Here is a 20,824-nt window from a genome sequence, read left to right as displayed (position 1 = left end):
TATATAACCACCTGTCTCCCCCGCCCCCACCCAAACCGGACTCCGTTGCAGAAAAGGCTCGCCATACCTTAGACGTAAAGAGCTCTCATTATTGCATTGGCAGGACTAAATCATTTAGAGCACAGCCATTTGTCACTTTCTCAAACTCCGAGGAAGGGCCATTTCGAAATCTGCCATTGCTTGATCGGTTGTTAAATGCACCCAAACATGCTATGCTAAAGCTAAAAGAACTTTACCTATTCCTCCTAGAGCTCTTTTTATTTGAAAAAAAAAATAAAAAAGCTGCAATCTCCTTCCTAGGACGCATACCTGTAGCTGACATATGTAAAGCAACTACATGGTCTTCCCCGCATACATTCACAAAACCTACTTGGATGTATTGGCCTGCCAACATTGGTCAGCCAGTTCTACCGACACTATTTGAAACCACTAACTCCCACAGGTTAACCACAGCCTATGGAGGAGAACTGCTTTAAAGTTTATGCTAAGCTGTTGCATCTACAGCCACACATGCCTCAGACGAAAAATCTGTTTGTGGTATGTAGTGCTGTAGAATCAAATGCGCCCATCCTCCCTCCCCTCTACCCCCCCGGACTTCTGTGCTTGTTAAAGTTGTTTTCACTGTTCATTCACAAAACTCTTTTCCTGTGGATATCGCTTTATACTACACTTTACTTCACATTCTACCATCACCCATCAAGCGGGGAAAACAATCTAAAGACGGGGTCAATGACCATGCAAGAGAAGTCTCTAACTTGTGTTTTGAAAGACTTCTTCGAAGAAAAAAAACTTGCACCGATCAGAGTCTAGCACTAGATGGTGGACCTATGCTGTGCGTGTGAATCTACAAAACTACCTGCTGCAAACAGATGCCTACAGGCTTAGTAACATTTTCCATATATATGTTCTCAGAAGTAGACTAGAGTGACATGGAGGGAGTGCTTTGCTAGACCAAGCAGTCGTGGACAAACCGTAGTGGCCAATCAGATAGGTGGCAATGAAGCTTGAGCCAGCAAATGGAAAGCAAGCAAATATCAGTGACAAAACGGTGCCAATGGTAACCATCGGCTGAGTGCACTCCTAGGTTGGCTGCTGCACTGTCTGGTAGGCTTTGATCCTAAAAAAGTGTTAGTTCTCAAGCTGGAGGCAGTGAGAATTTTACCATCTGCTTGTTAGCCTTACAGGGGAGAAGTTGGAAGAGCATGACTGGCCATAGTAGAATTATCTCTAGACTCTTGATGCCCAGGGAGGGCTGGGCTATATGCGCGTTTGTACTATTATCCAATTTGTTTTTTTTGTTCTAGGAGGCGAAAAAGTGGCAAGAAAGGAAGGAGGCGCTGGAGGCCGTGGAGGTCTTGGTGAAGAATCCCAAACTAGAAGCCGGGGACTACGCAGACTTGGTTAAGGCTTTGAAGAAGGTATTGAAAAATGCCTAGTGGTGGTGCTATAATATAGACCTAGCTTTGGTGCTTTGTGACTCTTGTTCAATGCACTTGCACTTACTGTCCGAGAAATCCTGTTTTGCTGCTTTCTCCTTCCCTTGTTGGAACAGATGATGCTCTGCATTTTAATTGAGTGGGGGATAGGAGGGCATTTCTTTGAAGGGTGAAAAGGGTTTGTCACTTATAGTATTTTCTCTGACATACAGGTTGTTGCAAAGGATACCAATGTCTTGCTGGTGGCTTTGGCAGCCAAATGCCTCACTGGATTGGCCACTGGACTGCGCAAGAAATTTGGGACCCATGCAACACACGTAAGTGTGAAACTTTCCTTAGTACAGATGGATAGCCTTCCCACATGGGAACACGGAGTCTAGTGGTTGGGTGTCTGCACTCCAGTGATACTGCACAACTCTTATTTGTTCTTCTGGGATTTCTGAACTCAAGGGTCAGTGTCAATATATGAAATTCCAACATAACCTATATTTAAACAAGTGGAGTTGCACAACCAATCCCTTTACGTTTAAATTCATTCTGCTGCTCCTTACCAACGCTTTTGCACTCGTGTTGATCCCCAGTTGCCTGCTCAAATCACCTGTCCAGATAAACCCAGATGCAGGTGTACTGCTGTTTGTTTGGTCCCGTTTTCATTCTTCATATGTTCTTACTGCTGGTCTGAAACCCCTTAATGTTGCTTTGATTGTGAAATGTGGTTGTGCTGGTGTGCAAGTCTGGAGGGTTTGGGTGTAAGTGTGGTGTTCTGGTAACCCTACATTTGAGTGCAGTCTGATAGAATACTTAGTATCTTCTTGTTGTTCATAAAGGCCCAGGAGCTTAATTTGTTGAGAAAAGGGAAAAAATGGGCAGGGGCCCTAACTGGTTTGATAATCTGCTGTTGCCTCTGGCTGCCATGCACTTCACTATTGACCCTTCGACTTCAAACTGCTTCAATACTGAGCTCGCACTCTACTTTGCCAGTAGACTTTACTCTGCCTTCCAAGCTGCTGTATTAAGCTGTTTTGAACGGCAGATGAGTTTCAGTGATGCTAATATAAGAGCACTCCATAAGTCTGGCATACAGGGTGTGAACATCAGTAGCTCAAGTGAGGCAACTGCACGCTTGAGGCTTTGGTTGAAAGTTTTGCGTGTAGTAGCTGCAGTGTTTGTTTCAGTAAGTATGATGTTGGGTACAGTGATTGAGCAGCCTAACACATTTGAGTGTGTTCTTCCTTGCCCGTAAACAATAGCAAATTTAGCTGTCATTAAACCAAATAAAATACTATTGAGCTGGGTAGCAAACATCTGTTGTTCAGTGCCAAAATACACTTGGGTAAACTTGTGCTTTACAAAATCACGTTGTGTTTAATAGCAGTATCTTAAAGGAAATGCTTCTTTTAAGATTTTTAACATTGCCTTGGAAACATTCTGCCCGCTCTCTATAAAATTGCTTGATCTTGGTTTTGTTTGAGGACATTCATTGAAGCCCTGCTCCTGTGGTGTTTTGGATGGTTGTCCTGAAGCTCGATGCCCTTTTGTTTAACCATTAGGTATTGGGCAGGTGGGCTCACATTTTCCTCTAAGATGTGCTGGCCTATAGAGTTATTCTTGGTGGACTTGAGCATTGAGGTGGCCAGCTCCTGCATAGTCATAGGAACCCTAACTATCACCACTGTACTTCCATGGTTAATGGTTGGTAGAAAGTTCTTGTGGGTATATTCATGGGTTTTATTTCTATCAAACATGACATTGCTAATACCAATTGTTGGTCTTTTGTCCGTAGGAAACCGTTCCACTAGTCTTGTTTGTTCAGGTGTTTTGCAAACATAAGTTGTTCAGCCATGTTCGTTTTGGAGTTTGCTTTGTCCTATTCTTGATCAAAAGCTGCAATTTGTTGTAATGAAAAAAGCACTGCGGCAGCTGCTTCCTCAAGATAGTTTGCAGAAAAACTAAAGTGATCTCTCACTCACCACCCCAAACAACACCAGCTGCTGTTGAATGAGATCGCATAGGACTAAAGATTTCTCCAAAGTGGTATTCTACACTACACAAATTTATTTTTTATTTTATTTATTTTATTTTGAAAGTTTTATATAGCGCGGACAAGATCTTCGCAGATATCAGAGCGCTTTACAGAGAGGGGTACATGATGGAGCATAGTTATACAGATACATCAATAGATCAAACAGTACAAATAGGTGGCTACAAAGCCAATCATGTGAGCAAATAGGGCAACTCATACAAATAAGCGAAGGGGTCAAACATGTAGTACAAATCAGTGCAGAGTATAAACAGAGTTCGAGATAATAGCTCAAGTGTATTTAGCCATGAGGATAGCTTTAACTTCTTTTTTGAAGAGTGTAGTGGGAGAGATAAGCCTGGTTTCGGGAGGGAGTGAGTTCCATATCCTAGGCGCCATTCCTGAGAAGGAGCGCGTATTGTTTTTTCCTTCCGGAATCTCCGAGGTTTCAGCAGAAGATTGTTTGTGCCTCTAGTGTTTCTAGCTCTGCCAGAGATTGTCAGTTTCTGAGCGAGGTAGCCGGGTGTGTTTAGGTGAATCGCCTTGTGTGTCATGCAGGCGATTTTCAGATGTATTCTGGCTTCAAAAGGCAGCCAATACAGGGATTTCAAGTCAGGGGTGATATGGGAGTGCTTTTTTGAACCCGTGATGTCTCGCTGCAGTGTTTAGAGAAGCTCTTAATGGTGCGGTTGTAGTTAGGGGGAGTCCGCAGAGGGTGGTGCTACCGTATTCAATTCGAGGGCTGACTAGTGCTTGTACTGCTGTTTGGAAGTCTTTGGCTGGGAGGAAGGGTTTAAGTTTCCTCAGAGTGTTGATCTGGAAGTTCGCACCCTTTGTTGCCTTGCTGATATGTTGCTGCATGTTGAGATTGGTGTCTAGTGTTATGCCTAAAGATTTTGCTGAGTCCACGATGGTGGGTTGGACATTGAGTGCGGTTAGGTGTTTAAGCCAAACTTGAGTGGTGGAGATCTTCGCTGGCGGTGAGATGAGAAGGAACTCTGTTTTCAGGGCATTGAGTTTGATGTGATTATCGGCAAGCCAGGATTGGGTGCATCTGATCGTTGCGTTCAGGAGCAAGATGTCATTGGGGGATTGTAATTTGAGATAAAGTTGGGTGTCATCAGCGTACATGTGAAAGTGTACATTGGATGCTTGTAGCAGGGTGGTGAGAGGTTCCATGACTAGGTTGAACAGAGTTGGTGATAGAGAGGATCCTTGAGGGACGCCTAGCGTTACAGGTATTGGCGAGGACATCAGGTAGTTGCTCTTGAATTTCTGCGATCTGTTATGAAGAAAGGAAGTGAACCACTTGAGAACAGTTCCAGATAAACCCATTCTTGTGTTTAGTAGTTCTAGTAAATTCTCATGTTTAACGGTGTCGAATGCTGATGAGAGATCAAGAAGGATGAGGAGGCAGGTGTTGTTTTGGTCTAGCATTTGAAGTGCGTCGTCAATTATGTGAGTCATTGCCGTTTCTGTACTGTGTCCTGCTCGGAAGCCTGACTGGTGAGGGTTGAGGAGATCAAATTGTTCAATGTGTTTAGTCAATTGTAGTTGTGCGCATTTTTCCAGCAGTTTGGCGAGAGTGGGAATATTGGTAATGGGACGGTAATTGTTGAGATCAGAGGGGTCGGCTGTAGGTTTCTTTAATAGAGGTGTGACTTGACCAACTTTGAGGGAGTCAGGTATGCTTCCTTGTTGAAGAGAGCTGTTGATAATTTTAGTCCAGAGAGGGAGAAGCAAAGGGGTAAAGTCTTTTACTGCGGTAGCAGGAAGGGGGTCCGTGAGGTGATTGGATGGTTTCAGGGTGCTGAGCAGTTTGCCAATTTCTTCTTCCGAGTATGTGCCAAAGGTCGACCATGTAGCATTGTTTTTTGGTTCAGTGGGTGCTGGGCACTGGGATTTGGAGTAGAGGCTTGCGTCAATGAGGAGATCGCTTTTTATGTTGTCGGTTTTTTGGATAAAGAAAGCAGCGAAGTCTTCACAGGAGGGTGCTTCACGCACAGTGCTGAGTGGTTGAGGTTGCTCCTTGGCTTGTGTTCTGATTAGCTCAAACAGTTTTCTCGGGCGGTTTTTTGCTTGGTCGAGCTGGAGACTGAAGAAGTTTGATTTTGAGTGTTTTATTTTCCTGAAGTAGGAGTTTCTCTTTTTCTTCAGATCTTTTAGGTGCATTGCAGAGGGATCTGATCTCCAGATACGTTCTGCCAATCGCATGTCTCGTCTATCCTCATTGAGACTCCCGTCGTACCATGGATTGGAGATTTTAGTAGAGACTCTTTTTAGCTGCATAGGTGCAGCCTCATTAATTATCGAGGTCATAGCGTTGAGATAGTGGTCAGTCAGGGTTTGAACATCCGTATCGCCTGTCGGAGGGAGTAGGAGATTGCAGCTGTTAGGGGGCAAAGAGCCTGGGTTGAGTTTTTTCGTGTCTCTTTTCCAGACTTTGGGCTTGGAGAATTGAGCCGGGTTAACTTTAACTTTTTCATTGATGAAGAATGTGACAATATGGTGATCTGACCAGTCACAGGGTTGCATGGACTCGAGTTGGATAGAGTCCTCTTTGGAGATGATCAGGTCGAGGGTAGAACCTTTCTCGTGGTTTGGGCTGTTGCATATTTGGGTGAGGTTAAGGGCATCAAGGAAATGTTTAAGACTATTTACCACCGCGTCATTACGATCGTTCCAGTGGAGGTTGAAGTCACCAAGGTATATTTGGGTGAGACTCCGTCCGGAGTTGGATGAAATCATATCCATAATTTGTTGGGAGAAAATGAGGTTGTCCCTGGGTGGGTGGTAAATGCCGTGAAGAGAGCATATCGGTTTGCCCTCACTAATAATGTCAAGGCAGATGTATTCTCATAATGTTGGGGATGGTAGGGAGGTGGAATTGACTTTCATAACAGAGATGTTATTCCTGTAGATGCATGCGATTCCACCACCAATTTTGCCTGATCTGTCGAGCCTGATAATGTGGTAGTTGGGAGGAACCAGAATGCCCATTATAGGTGTCGCAGATTCAGTTAACCAGGTTTCAGTCAGGATGATTAGGTCAAGATCCCGTGATAAGAGATCGGCCTCGAAACATTCCGCCGCCATTGCTGATCTGCAGTTGAGGAGAGTGCATTTGAGACGGGGTGTGTTGATGGTGGTAGTTCGTTCTAGAGAAAGAGGGACTCTTCTAAGGTTATTTGGGATGGAGGATCTGCTGTTTTGTGTGGGGGGTCTGAGGGGATTTGAGTGTAACGTGGGAATGGTGAGGTGTGGCGTGGTTGTGTGATTTTGGGGGGCTGGGTCATAGGAGCGGAGAAGGGTGAGTGTGTCGAGGTCAGAAGTAGGGTTATGGGTGCGACGCGGTTGTTGCGATTGCGAGCTGGGATTGAGGTCCGGTTGGGGGGGGAGTTGAGTGAGAGAGTTAATCGGAAGGGCGGAGGACAAGTTGGGTGTGGAGGTGCAGTTGTGTGAGGGGTTGCAGGGGCGACGCGGGGGACGGGGCAGTTGCTGCGGCTATGAGTAGGGATTGGAGCCCGGTGTAGGGCGTGTTGAGTGTGGGAGTCAGCCGGAGGGGTAGGGGACGATTTGAGAGGGGAGGTGGAGGTGGGTGAGGGCTGTATGGGGTGTGAGGAGAGTAATTCTTTGTGTATGTCTTCTTTGATCTGGAAGAGAGAGGCCATGATGTAGTCCATGTTGGGGTAGGTGGGGAGGGCAGCCATAGGTGAGTGACTGCCCCGGGAATTCGCGTGCAGGTGGGAGAGTGGGCTGGTGATCGAGTAGGGCTGCGTTGTGTTGGTGTTCGTGATTGTGTTAGGGAGGAGAGAGGTTTTGGGCGGGAAGGGTGTGGATGAGGTAGGGAGGATATTGGTGGTATGAGTGAGAGCATTGATGGTAGGCGGGGGGGTCAAGGTGTAGGCTGGGAGACTGATAGTAGTGGTGGGGGTGCAGGAAGGGTAAAGGGGGCTGAGAGTAGGAGGGGAAATGGGATTGGAGGTGTTCTGTTGCGGGGAGGGGGAGTTAAATTGAGAGAGGAGGTGTGTTCTGCGTAGTTGGTTAGAGGGTAATGGGGACTGAGAATGGGGGGGGATAACGGGGGGATTTGTCAATAAGCGAGTAGTTCTGGTGCTGGACTAGGTTAGGTGCCTTGTGGGTGGCAGCTATGCTGTCAGGGGTGAGAGGAGTGTTAATGCCAGCTGTAGGTGTGAGAGGAGTGCTGATGGAATGTGTGGAGGTCCGAGGGATGGTAGAGGGGGTAAGAGTGTGAGTGGTGTAGGAGGGGGAACGGTCTGTGTCTGTGTTTGAGGCGTGTGTGGCAGTTGCCTGGTGCAGAACTGGGATAGAGGTGTCGTGGGTGGGAGATGGGAGGACAGGGGTGGTAAGTGTGTCCCTGATTGAGGAGTGTGTAGTGGTTGACTGGAGCTGAAGTAGGTTGGCGGGGTTGTGGGTGGTGGGAACTGTGAGGTCATGGTTGGTGAGACTGGAGGAGAGATGAGTGTTGGTCCGCGAATTGGAGAGGTGCTCTTTGAAAGTGGGGAACAAGTTGTCTAGTAGTTCCAGGTTCCTGTCTGTGGATTGAGCTAGGACGGTCCCGTTATTGTAAATAGTGATGGTGGCTCTGCCAGGGAAGAGTTGGGATGGCGTGATGGAGAGAGTTAGGCTGTGAGCGGATTTCCTGGTGGTGGAGACGGTGAGTAAGGTGAGGAACGCATTTCTCCATTGAGCTCTGCGTGTGGTGTGGAAGATGATATCAGTGTTCAGGGATCCATTGACCGGTGAGAAGTAGGTGTCAGCAAAGGGGGTTTCAGGGTGTGACCTAAGGAAGTTGTGTTTAAATCGTTTAGCGGCTTTTTTGGTGAGAGTCGGTGGGTAGTTGATTTTATATGTGTGATTGCCTATAGGATCGATGTTGGGATAGTGGTTTAGGTGGGTGTGGGAGAATGCACTATAGTGGTACACATGTGCAGGGAAAGAGACACATACAATAAGTTACATAGTACAAAAGTGGTACTAGTGATCAACCAGCATACCTCGTTATAAGAGTGTGTAGTGAAACAAATACATATAATAAGTTACAAAATACAAAAGTGGCACTAGTGATCAACCAGCATAACAAAAGTATAAGAGTGTGCAGTATGGCAGATGCCAACAGTAAGTTACAAAGTACAAAATCAGGAGTGGGTGCAGCTTGAGGACATGTGCAGTATTATACTGATAGAGTATAGGAGCAGGATACAAATACAAACAATGAATGAATGCAGTTTGCAGAACTGTGCAGAATAATGCAGAATAAAGAAGAGGTATATGTTATGAGGTAGCAGTAGGTGCATACCAGGAGAGAGAAGTGGGAACAGGTGCGGGTTGCGGAAATGTGCAGAATAGTGCAGAGTACCAGTTTAAGTAGATTACTAATACTAATAGAGTATAGGAACAGGATACAGATGCAAACAATAACGTACGTAAGTCAAAAATCCAAATCAGAAGTGATATTAGTTATCAACCAACGTATGAGGTGGCAATCTGTGCATTGCAATTTTCAAAATGTAGGTATAAGTATAATACTGCAAAAATAGGCATTAGTTATCAACCAACATATGAGGTAGCAATCTGTGCGTTACAAAAGTTCAAAATACAGGTATAAGTATAATACTACAGTAATAGGCAGACATTCTTTCATATATGAGGTAGCAATCTGTGCGTTACAAAAGTTCAAAATACAAGTAGAAGTATAATACTGCAATAATAGGCAGACATTCTTTCCCAAGAAGGTGTTGAAACCTAACCGCGCAAATTAATCGGTAGTTGAGATTATTCTAACATGTTAGGTTCTTAGTGTAAGTTCAGATAATGAAGCCCGCCTCAGAGAGAGACTAGTCAGAAATGGCCGCCAAATAGGTGAGATAGATATAGTAGTCCTCTGTTGCTGTTGCTTCGATAGCAGGGAAGAGCAGTTTCCCTTCCCATTCATACAAGCAGGGGGATAGAGTTATTAGTCCTCTATCTGCTGCTATTACTTTGAGCATAGGGGGAGGAATTTCACTTTCTATTTGAACCATCCATGCTCAAAGCTAGCTGGGAGGAATGCTTATCTCTGTGTGGGGGAGTAAGCTGAGGAGCCTCGTGGACAGAGGTACCGGAGGGGATTTATTGATACAGTTTTATGGCTCCAGCCATTTTGAACAAAGGAGGTAGTTTAAAAAGTGAGCCGGCGGGAGGGAGAAATAAATACCTTAAGTCTCTGTGTTCCTGTTGAGTCTGTCAGCAGATTTTTGCAGAGTTTTTGTTCAAAGAGTGTCTCAGTCCCTTCCGATTTGCAATGTTTTAGATCCAGGAGTGTCTCAGTCCTTTCCGCTCTGCAGAAATAAGTTGAATGTATTTACGTGATCATGCATGGTTCAGGGCTTCAAGCCTGTATTACCCTGAGTAGTGGCGCTCGACTCACTGCGGGCGGGCGGTGCTGGTTTAGCAGGATCCCGGAGCTTCAGCCGCCTCTGCCGGGGGGCCCTCCTATTCTCCTGTACTGCCGTGTGTCCTCTCTGTCCCCCCATGCGTCTGGGTCTCCTTTGCTGCAGAGGGCTTGGCCCGGTACACCGGTGCACCAGCCCACGTCTCTGCCGTGTAGCGGGCGGGGGGGGGGGGGGGGGGGGGGGGAGTTCTTCTTTTAGCCCGCTAGACTCGTTGCTGTGGTGGCGGGCGGGCGTTGTAAATGTATAGGCATTTATATAGCGCACTACTTACCCGGAGGGTCCCAAGGCGCTTCGACCGCTGCGAAACCCTTCCTGGCTTCCCTGAGAGATGGTCCCTTAATGGGTATCTCCAGGGTGAGACCAGGCATCCCCGGCGGTCTGGTGGGGCAGTTACGTTAGTGAAGATGAGGCAAGCTAATTCCCAGAGTTGCCGAGTGTGAACGCTGATCAGAGTGGGCACCGAGGCGAGAGAATTATCGAGTCCGCTGACCCTGGTCCAGAAACCTGCCGCGCCGGGAATCGAACCCTGGTCCCGGGCCGTCCTCTGCTCTCGGGTCTGCCGCCTCTAACCAGTGAGCCACACTACTTGCTGGTTTGGCAGGCTCTCGGAGCTTCAGCCGCCTCTGCCGGGGGTGCCCTCCTGTGCTTCTGTACTGCCGTGTGTCCTCTCTGCCCTCCGATGCCTCTGGGACTCCTTTGCTGCCGAGGTCTTAGCCCGGTACAACCTGTGCACCAGCCCGCATCTCTGCTGTGTCGCGGGCGGGGGGGTGGGGGGTGGGGGGGGGGCTTCTTTTAGCCCGTGTTCTCTCAGCTTGCCTCAGCCGCCCCTGCGCGCGACGGGGGTGTCCGCTAGAGCCGCCTTGAATCCAGCGCTGGGCTGATGGAAGCGGGAGGGGTGGGGGGGGGGCTCTCTCAGCCCTCCGATGACTCCAAGCGGGCGAGCTCAGCAGGCTCCCGGAGATTCCTCGTCTTCCGCGTCGGGGGTGTCCTCTACAGCCGCCTTAAATCCTTTGCTGGGCTGGTGGCAGGATGATCCGCAGTGACGGCTCTGGGGTTATCTGAGGCGAGAGTCCGATTTCGGGGCTTCGCAGGCTCGAACCTCCGTTCATCCGGTCAGCGGTCAGTCCAGTTGCTGGTGTGACTTTTCCGTCACTATATCTGCTATCGTTTCGTTTCGTCGTGCTGGTGGCGGCTGGTGGGTGCAAACAGGGATAATGCCCTAAAAGGGATCCCAAGCACTGGGAGCTCTTCACAGGAGCTCCTACCAGGCGGCCATCTTGTTGCAGGAGTTTACAAGTTTTTACTTGTTGCAAATGTTTACAAGTTTTTACTGTTCTGCTATAAAAGCTGTCCAAATAAAAGAAAACCACCTTCCTTTACTGGAAGGGCCACTACAAATGTGCCAGAGTATAAACCTCCAACCCACTGGGCCGCACAGGTTTTGTATTGTGTTTCTGCTCAGCCAAGTATGTAGCCTGAGGACAACAGTGCATTAAGGACAAACTAGATTTTGATTACATTTCCATGCTGTCAGTTTGTCTCAGCTCAATTTGACTGGCTCAATATAAAGGCATCGTGAAATAAATAACAAAAACTCTAGATGCATATTACACTTTCCCTTTATGGGTGCTGTGCATTCTGCAGTTCCGCTTTCCACCAGGATCCGCAGTACTTCATAACAGGCCATGGAACTCATTCCATTTGCCACACTTCTGTAAGTTTGTTGGGCATCCCTGTGTCGTGTAAAGCTTTCTTTCAACCTCTACACCAATCCGAATTGGTGCACCAGACATGAAAGTTAGGACACAATCTAGTTCCCTATAGTCTGGTGGAATTGTTCCTGGTCACTTAATCATTGAGAACCCCTCTGTGGTCTTCCTGAAAGGATTGACCTTAGCAAGCCTGCCTCTGCTTTCTGAATTCTCAGCTAAAGTACTACTAAGAAGCTTTGGTCTTTCTATCAACCATCTCTAGATTGTTTGGGCTTCTAGAGACCGTGGTGAGTAATAAGGCAAATAGTCTTGCTTGTTCAAATACCACATTGTGATATCTGCCTGAACAAGAAGGGATTTCTTCCTGCGTGATGGAAGAAACCCCGTCAGATCTAGATGGACAGCTCTCAGTTCCTACAGTTTGATATATTAACTTTTTTTTACCATGTCCCACCAAACTAGGAGATCATGTGTATGCCCAGCTCTGGAGTGAACTGTCTGCCGACTGAGATCTGATGGAGTGGAACTCCCTTAAAGAGATTGCTTCTTCTTCATCAGGGAAAATACTAAATTGCTCAGTGGGACAACGTTACTTACTTTCCCAGCTGCCCTACAGTTGACACCATTGTTCCGCCAGACACTGATGTAGTGATCTCATAGAAGTCTGGCATGACAGACTAGTAAAAGGCATGAGACCACCTATCTTAGTGACGAAATCTGTCATCTGGTCCAATCTAACATCTAACTCCTAGATGAGACTGTCCTCTGAAGGAAATACTTTCACTTTTGTAACCTGGACGTCTAAGATCGTTCCCAAGTAGGGAATCATTTGAAGTGGGGTGGTTGCTTAGTACGAGGCATGTGGGCTGCTGAATTCATATCTGTGCATAGATCGCCGCCTAGTGTTGGGTCCAGATGATCGCACATTGTTGTCCTGGAAGAGTCTTTGAAGTATCACGAGATAGGTGGCTCCTCCCCTGGACTACAGTGCGCATGGGCATCGACTCCATCCTCAGATTGTTTTTTTCCGCCATTGTGTTCGGATGTATATTGGTTCACTCTAGTCGGAATCGATATAAAACTTTCTTAAGGCCAAAAGGCCTTCAGTTTTTTCGCCGGTATAGTTTTGTGTTCGGTGCCCGATTCTTCCAGCTCAGTTCCGAGCCGGATTCCAGAGAGCCGCGTGCTTTCGACGCTGAAGGCCCAGTCGACGCCAAAGACCTTATCGACGGACCATCATGGACCGGAGTCCATTCAAGAGATGTCCCGTGTGCAACTCCAAGTATCCCCACATCGATGTCGACCCGGTGTGCAACAAGTGTCTGTCGCCGGATAATGACGAAGCCTGCTGCAAGGCTTGTTCACGATTTCGATCCAAGAAGACTCTTGTGCATCGTCGCGCTGGGCGCCTGGAGGCCCAGCAGACTGCACCGGCGCCTGTGAACATATTCGATGCCGGGGATGATGAGGGAGCTGACCGGGAAGTTAGTGAGAACCTGTCGAATTCCGCGTCGGAGGTCAACGACGCGGACGTTGAAATGCTCGAAGCGGAAGAAGTCGTCGACTAGGTAGGAGACTACGATGGAGCCTTTGGGGCCATGGAAGATAGCTCGAGCGAAGAGCTAACTCAAACTGACATTGGGGCCGACACGCTTCAAAAGGCTCAGGTCGAGGGATCGCCACTAGGCCTTACCCAAGATCTTCCAGTGGGTTCTACGGTCCCGCCTTCGGGCTCGGCTACGGACATTGTTATTGAGCCGCACCCTGCGAAATCAGAACCGAAAGTGAAGACCACGGTCTCGACGCAAGTGAAAGCACTGGTGCCCCCCTTGAAACCAAAAGTGCGTATTGCTTTGGTCGGATCAAAGCCCTCGGACCTGTCGGCACCGACGAAGCAAAAGGGCGTTGTCGAACCGAAGAAACAGCTCAAGGGCGTCGAGATGAAGTCTGGCACGCCGAAAACAAAAGTCAAGGCAGTCGAGCCGAGCAAATTGGCGCCGAAGGCGGTCGACACCGACAAAGGGCTCGGTGAGCCGAAGGTTCTCGAGACTCCGCGTCGACAAGACAAGGCCAAGAGCAGCCCAACCTACGAGTCCACGTCTAGTGGTGCCTCGAAGGATTCCGTCGACTCGACGCAGCCGTCTGCCGCTTTCTCCAAGGAAGTGGCAGACTAGACTCCCTGAAGCGCATCAAGGACAAGGCCTCAAAAGTCGGGCCAAAAGATCCTCCTCCTTCAAAGCCTGTTGGTAAACCTCAGAAAGCGTCGACGCCCATTCACTTCACGTTGCCGCCGAAAGTGGCGCCGAATGCTTTCACCCCTAGGATGGTCACCAACGTGCCCGAGAAGGTGTCCTCGGTGGCAAAGTCGACGACGGTGGTCCCGACCGTAAAGCATCGATAATCTTCGTTGGAAGAACAGCAAGAACATTTTATTGATGCCGAAACAGGCAGACTTTCCCTTCATAAGCTGAAAATTGCCCCTGAACAGGCAATGGAGTCCTATAAAATTCCACTGAAGAAAAAGGATTCCACCTCGACCCCTGTTCTTGTAGAACCACTTTCTCCACATGGCCATGATGTCTCACCCATTATTCAGATGTGGACACTGGGGAAGGTGATGATGATGAGTACACCTATCCTGTCTATACTGAGCCAGATGATACCAATGAACCCTGGGCAGCTGGTGCTGACCCAGGTGATCCTCACTCTACCCCAGACACTCAAATGTATGCGGTAAAAACGTCGCCTACAGAGGATTCAGCTGCGTTTAATGCCCTCGTTGAAAGGGCAGCTAAGAATCATGACGTCCAGCTCCATGCTGACCCCATTGAAGTGGACTTTCTTTTTGACACCTTTTCCGTCTCAGAGAGGACTGTCAAGACTCTGCCTAGGTTGAAGGGTGTCTTGAAGCATGCTGGGGAGATCTTTAAAGAGCCTACGAGAGCCAGGGTGATAAACCCTAGGATTGAGAAGTATAAACCGGCACCTAGTGACCCTACTTACATCAAGGGACAGTTGCCTTTGGACTCTCTTGTTGTTTCTAATGCCCGGAAAAGGGCTAATTCACTAACAACGGGTGATGCTCCTCCCCCAGATAAGGAATCTAAGGTGTTTGAGGCATCAGGGAAAAGGGTGGCAGCTCAAGCAGCCAATATCTGGCGCATTTCAAATACACAAGCACTTCTAGCAAGATGTGACAGGGCACACTATGACACACTGGAGACCCTGTTGCAGCACCTGCCAGACTAATACAAAGAGGCAGCTGAGATGCTCATCCAAGAGGGGAAGCTGATATCCAATGCTTCTATTAAATGTGCACTGGACGCTGCTGACACCGCGGCCAGAGCTATCAACACTAGTGTCATGCTGAGACGACATGCCTGGCTCAGAATCTCGGGATTTAAGCCTGAGATACAGACCACCATTCTTAATCAGACAGTAAACCCTGATCATCTATTTGGCCCAGAGGTGGACACCACCTTGGAGAAGCTCAAAAAGGACACTGAAACTGCTAAGTCCATGGGGGCTCTGCAGTCCCAGCAGTTCAGGGATGGTTCTTTTCGTCGCTTAAGCACTAGAGGTGTTTCCAGAGGCCTGCTCTCCCAAACCACACAGTACTATAAGGGCAACACGCAGACCTCATACACCAAACCAAGTCGAGATGGATATCGTGGAAACCGCGCCAAGGGCAGAGGTCGTGGAAACAACAACTCCAGATCCTCCGCCACTAGCAAACAGTGACGCCTTGTCACTGCCCCCGACTACGCAACACCGGTCGGGGGGAGACTTCAACAATTCCTGCCAGTCTGGAAGTCCATCACCACAGACAGGTGGGTCACACAGCTTATACAGTACGGTTATTGTCTGGAGTTAACATCCACCCAACATACCCCCAAGACACCGTCCTATGTCCGCCGAGCACTTGCACTTATTTCAGCAGGAGGTCCTAGTCATGCTGCAAAAAGGGGCAATCGAGCTCGTGCCTGTGCAAGAAAGAGGCACAGGGGTTTACTCTCTGTACTTAATACCAAAGAAGGACGGGTCCCTCAGAACCATACTGGACCTCAGACCCCTCAATCAGTACATCCTATGGGAGCACTTTCACATACTGACCCTTCAGCAGGTCCTACCGTTGCTCAATCAGGGGGATTTTCTTGCCACACTAGATCTGAAGGATGCGTATTTTCATATTCCGCTACACCCGTCACACAAAAAATACCTACGGTTCACCATCCACTACCAACATTACCAGTTCAAGGTTCTGGCTTTTGGGGTCACCACGGCACCCAGGGTGTTTTTACGAAGTGCCTGGCGACGGTGGCAGCACACCTAAGGAGACAAAACATTCACGTCTACCCTTATCTGGACGACTGGCTCATCCAGGCAAGGTCGGCCCAGCAGTGTGCCGCCCACATGTTCCACACCATTCACCTTCTTCACGATCTGGGATTCTCACTGAAATACCCAAAGTCCCACCTGCAACCCGCCCACATACGGCAGTATCTGGGTGCGACAATGAACACTCTGGTAGCCACAGCACAGCCGAATTCAGTGACGGTCAGCAGCATTAAATCGCTGATACAAAGATTCAGACCTCAACACTCGCTTCCAGCACGAGTGTTCATGCAGTTGATAGGCATGATGGCCTCTTGCATCTCCATAAAGGAAAGGAAACTCTTCCAGATACTTCCTTGTCCGGAAGAAAGACCAGCCGAACAAGTTCAGACCCATCTTAGATCTGCGGTTTCTGAAAAAATGCATCAAAAAATAAAACTTTTGGATGCTATATCTCCATCAAATCTTTCCACACTTAAAGAGGCAATTGGATGTGCTCAGTGGATCTTCAGGATGCATACTTCCGCATCCCGATCACAGCACGGCATCGTAAGTTCCTACATTTCACTGTGGGGAAGGACCACTACCAGTTCAAGGTTTTGCCCTTCGGTCTAAAGTCTGCTCCAAGGGTATTCACGTAATGCTTGGCAGTAGTAGCGGCTTTCCTACATCGCCAAGGCCTACACGTCTATCCATACCTAGATGATTGGCTGCTAAGAGTCCTCTCCTCTCTTTCTACAGGAACACCTTCTCAAGTGTCTGGACCTTCTCAACGTTTGGGGCTGCATGTCAATCTGGACAAGTCAGTACTTCAACCGACCCAGTCGATCCACTATCTGGGGGCCACTATCAACTCCACCCTAGGAAAAGTGTGTCCTTCGGCAGAGAGACTGTCATCAATGAATGTCAAAGGCAACATCCTCAGCTCCTCAGCCATCAGTAAGGCAACTGGCTTCTCTGCTGGGTTCCATGGCCTCCTGCATTTTCTTCATACCCATCGCCAGGTTGGCGATGAGACCACTTCAGCAGGACCTGGAAGACAAATGGAGTCTTTCTCAGGTCAGTGGATGATTGGATTCTACTATTCCCCATTGCGAAGAAATCCATCCTCTGGTGGATGCATCCACAGAATCTCATGGTGGGAGTTCAGTTTCATCAGCCTGTGCAATCCCTAATTACTCTTCTCTTCAGGGCTGGGGTGCACATCTAGGCCCCCTTCAAACTCAGGGAGGATGGACCCCCAACGAGCAGACTTACCATATCAACCTGCTCGAACTGCGGGCAGTTCACTTGGCTTTCAAGGATTTTCAACCTGCCATACAGTCAGAATCAATATTGATTCAAACGGACCACACAACCACCATGCACTATTTAGTATTAAATCTAAGAGGACACTTTTTAACTTTTTCAAAGAGACAAATTGTTAATGCTGTTGTTTAAATGTACTATGGAGTGACCAACTCTGACAGGGCTATAGTTAGGAGAACCAGCAAGGTCCTCTAGCAGTTTCCTTCACAGGAGAAAACGATTCCAGGCACTTCAACCCCCCCCCCCCCCCCCCCCCCCCTAGATCCCAATCTAGTAATCTGTACTGTTTCCTTTTGCTGATGGGTTCTGCATCCGAGAGGGTGCAAATATCTGAAAGAAACATGTTAGTAATAGATTCCTTACCTTAGAATATCCCCAGGCGTCAGACTGGATTCGGAAATTTTTGCGTAGCAGTACCCTTGCGCGTCGGTAGGCGTCGTCTGCGGCTCCGTGTGTGTCGTCTTGGGCGCCGTGATGACGTCGTCTGAGTACTTAGACACCGCCTCCGCATGCTGACGTCAGTTCTTCTTTTTCCCCCGCCAGCAAGCGCAGATCTGGAAAAAGCAGTACTTTAGTCTCTTTTTGACTAGACTTTTTTGATCCCTTTTGATCGTTTTTCTTGAGTATTGCGACTCCGGACAGCGCCGATAGGGTTGCCAGGTTTCAAGCCTTGTGAGGATTGCGACCGACCGATGTCGGTCACTGACCCTCACCGTCGGTGTCTCAAATGTCTCAGCATCTACCACGACCACAAGACCTGCCCCGACTTCGAAAGCTAGGCGGGAGCGGTCCCACAAGCAACTCTAACTCCGGAAGTCGGCCCCACGCCGCGAGAGATCCCAGTCCCACAGGTCAAGGGGACAGGTCGCGGGGTCGGAGCCATCACAGCTCCGAAAGTCGGCATCACTCCTCCGGGTCGAAGTCATTGTCAGGTAAGCACAAGAAGTCTAAGATGTCATCGCTCTTCTGACTCCCCCCCGGCGCTCGCGCGACGCGGCCGGGGGTTCGGGTGACACCGCCCACGCGGCACCGTCTGAGTCGCAGGCGTCGCGGCCTGCTCCACAACCTCCGGTCCCTGGGCAGGACTCGACGCCGGGGGAGATCTAGCATTTCCTCATGGCCATGAGGTCCCTCTCTTTCCCGACGGGTTCCGCGGCGTCTTCGGGCCCAGCAAACCCATCTGGGGCCCCTAGCAGGTCGGGGGCTTCGGCCCGACGCCGTCTGGTTCTTCGGCCCGATGCCGCCGGCACCTCCGGGCCCGGCGCCGCAGGGCCCCACTGGATCCGCTTCAGGATCCGGGTAGTCACCGGTTGACCTAACGACTACCTCACCGGCGCCGGTCCCACAGGTGTCACCTGCGGTGCCGTCCCGATGCCTCCCTCGCTCCGGTTCCGGCGTCGGAACGGCTCCGCTGGGCGCCGCTTTCGACGCCGCTTGGGGAGTTTAGCTTCTATGAACCGGCCCCATCGTTTGACAACCCTGATTTTCAGGGGATGGGTGAAGAGTATTGGGAGGGGTCTGAGGACCCTCTTACCCGAGAGTGTCAGTCTCAAGAGGACTACACAGGTGGACTTGGGGATGCCAGTGGTCTGGACACCTCACCAGACACTGGCTTTGTCTCCCCTCCTACCGTGGCTACAGAGAAGGGGGAAACCTACAGTGTGGTGTTGATGAGGGCGGCCAAGGCCCTGGGCCTTGAGCTTCCCGTCGCGGGCGTGAGGACTAACCTCCTCACTGAGGTCCTTAAACCGCAGTCAAGCGCGGCCGAGCCTCTGCTGCCGTTTAATGAGGCCTTGACCGTTTTTTTTTTTTTTGGGCACTTGGTCCAAGCCTGCTACGGGTTCGCCCGTAGATAGGAACGTGGCCAGACGCTACCACCCGGCCCCGGGCGACCCATGTTTCCTGTCCACCCACCCCACCCCCGAGAGTCTGGCCATCCAGGCATCCAATTCCCAGACCGCGTTCCCGTCGGCTCCGCCAGACAGGGAATCCAAGAGGTATGAGCAGTACAGCAAAAAGGTATTCTCATCCCTTAGTCTGGGACTGCGGTCTTCCAACACCGCATGCCTCTTGGGCCGCTACACCCAGTCGCTGTGGGACACGGTCGCGGAATTGCTGCCAGAGTGTCCGTTGGAGGTACGGGCCAAACTCTGCCAAGCCCTTGTAGAAGGCCGGGATGCAGAAAAATATTCTATCCGGTGGGGGCTGGATACCACAGACTCTCTAGGCAGAGCGATGGCAACGACTGTGGCGATTCGTTGCCACGCCTGGTTGAGGTTCGGCAACTTTCCTGCCGATGTTCAGAAAACACTGATGGACATGCCGTTTGATGGCCGTCGCCTTTTTGGCGACGCGGCAGACCATGCACTTGAGCGCTTTAAGGTCTCCAGGGCTACAAGCAAGTCCTTGGGCCTCTCTGCCCGTGCCAGCAAACGGGTGCCTTTTGCTCCTTTCGTGGGCAAGGAAGGGGCGCCCCACAGTGCTGCCAGCCACGCACCGCAGACTAACATCCAACGCGGTGGCGGCCGTGGAAATCGCCGTGGAGGCGGGCTGGGACAACGGCGAGGCCAGTCCACACCCTCCCCTGCAGCATCCGCCTCAAAACCCTCCTAGTCCGTGCTTTTTCGGCCCATGTGATGCCAGTGGGGGGCAGGGTTCGCCATTACCGCTCCCACTAGCGCACTGTCACATCGGACAGGTGGGTGCTGCAAATCGTCCGAAGGGGCTACTCCCTCCCCTTCGAGACGACCCCTCAAGCCATGCCATTGCAACACCACCACGTATCTGGGATCATTTGCGGCTTCTGCAGGAGGAAGTTTCGGCCCTCCTGGCCAAGGGGGCCATCGAGCGCATTCCTGGGCCAGAAGTAGGATGTGGTTGCTACTCCCACTACTTTCTGGTACCCAAGAAGGGCAAAGGGGGCCTACGCCCTATCTTGGACCTACGGAACATCAACTGCTTCCTCCGGAAGGAGAAGTTCAAAATGCTGACTCTGCCTCAGGTCTTAGCTACCCTTGACCCAGGAGACTGGATGGTAGCGTTGGACTTGCAGGACGCTTATTTCCACATCCCGGTCCTGCGGCCCACCGGCGCCACCTGCGGTTCACGGTAGGTCACAAGCACTTTCAGTTTACCGTGCTCCCCTTCGGCGTTACCAGCGCCCCACGGGTGTTTACGAAAGTGATGGTGGTGGTCGCAGCTCATCTGCGCAGGTTAAGGGTTTCAGTCTTCCCCTACCTTGACGACTGGGAGTCCAGGCTCCATATCAATCTTTTGGAGCTGCGGACGATTAGTCTAGCACTGAAGGTATTCCTCCACTCTGGGGGTGTGTAGTGCAGGTGTTCACGGACAACACCACCGCCATGTGGTACTGCAACAAACCAGGAGGGGTGGGGTCGTGGACCCTCTGCCAGGAGGCTCTGCGCCTTTGGCAGTGGCTGGAACATCAGGGTGTGACCCTGGTGGTTCAACACCTGGCAGGTTCTCTGAATGCCAGGGTGGACTAAGTCAGCCGCCAGTGCATGATGGATCACGAATGGCGTCTGAACTCGGACGTGG

General features: G+C 49.9%; 1 protein-coding gene across 8 annotated transcripts in view; it reads left to right on the top strand.

Annotated features, from left to right (window-relative positions):
• CKAP5 (cytoskeleton associated protein 5) overlaps window positions 1–20,824 on the top strand; it is a 901,993-nt gene that overhangs the window by 146,531 nt on the left and 734,638 nt on the right. For all 8 annotated transcript variants that reach the window (XM_086959680.1, XM_086959676.1, XM_086959682.1 and 5 more), the window contains exons 8-9: window positions 1,305–1,418; window positions 1,649–1,753. In XM_086959680.1, coding sequence (XP_086815806.1) covers window positions 1,305–1,418; window positions 1,649–1,753 — 219 coding nt within the window. The remainder of the gene's footprint in view (window positions 1–1,304; window positions 1,419–1,648; window positions 1,754–20,824) is intronic.

Source organism: Lissotriton vulgaris, chromosome 2_2 (assembly GCF_964263255.1).
Source record: "Lissotriton vulgaris chromosome 2_2, aLisVul1.2, whole genome shotgun sequence".
In the NCBI taxonomy this organism is placed as follows: domain Eukaryota; kingdom Metazoa; phylum Chordata; class Amphibia; order Caudata; family Salamandridae; genus Lissotriton; species Lissotriton vulgaris.
This window is presented reverse-complemented; position numbering and strand designations above follow the sequence as displayed.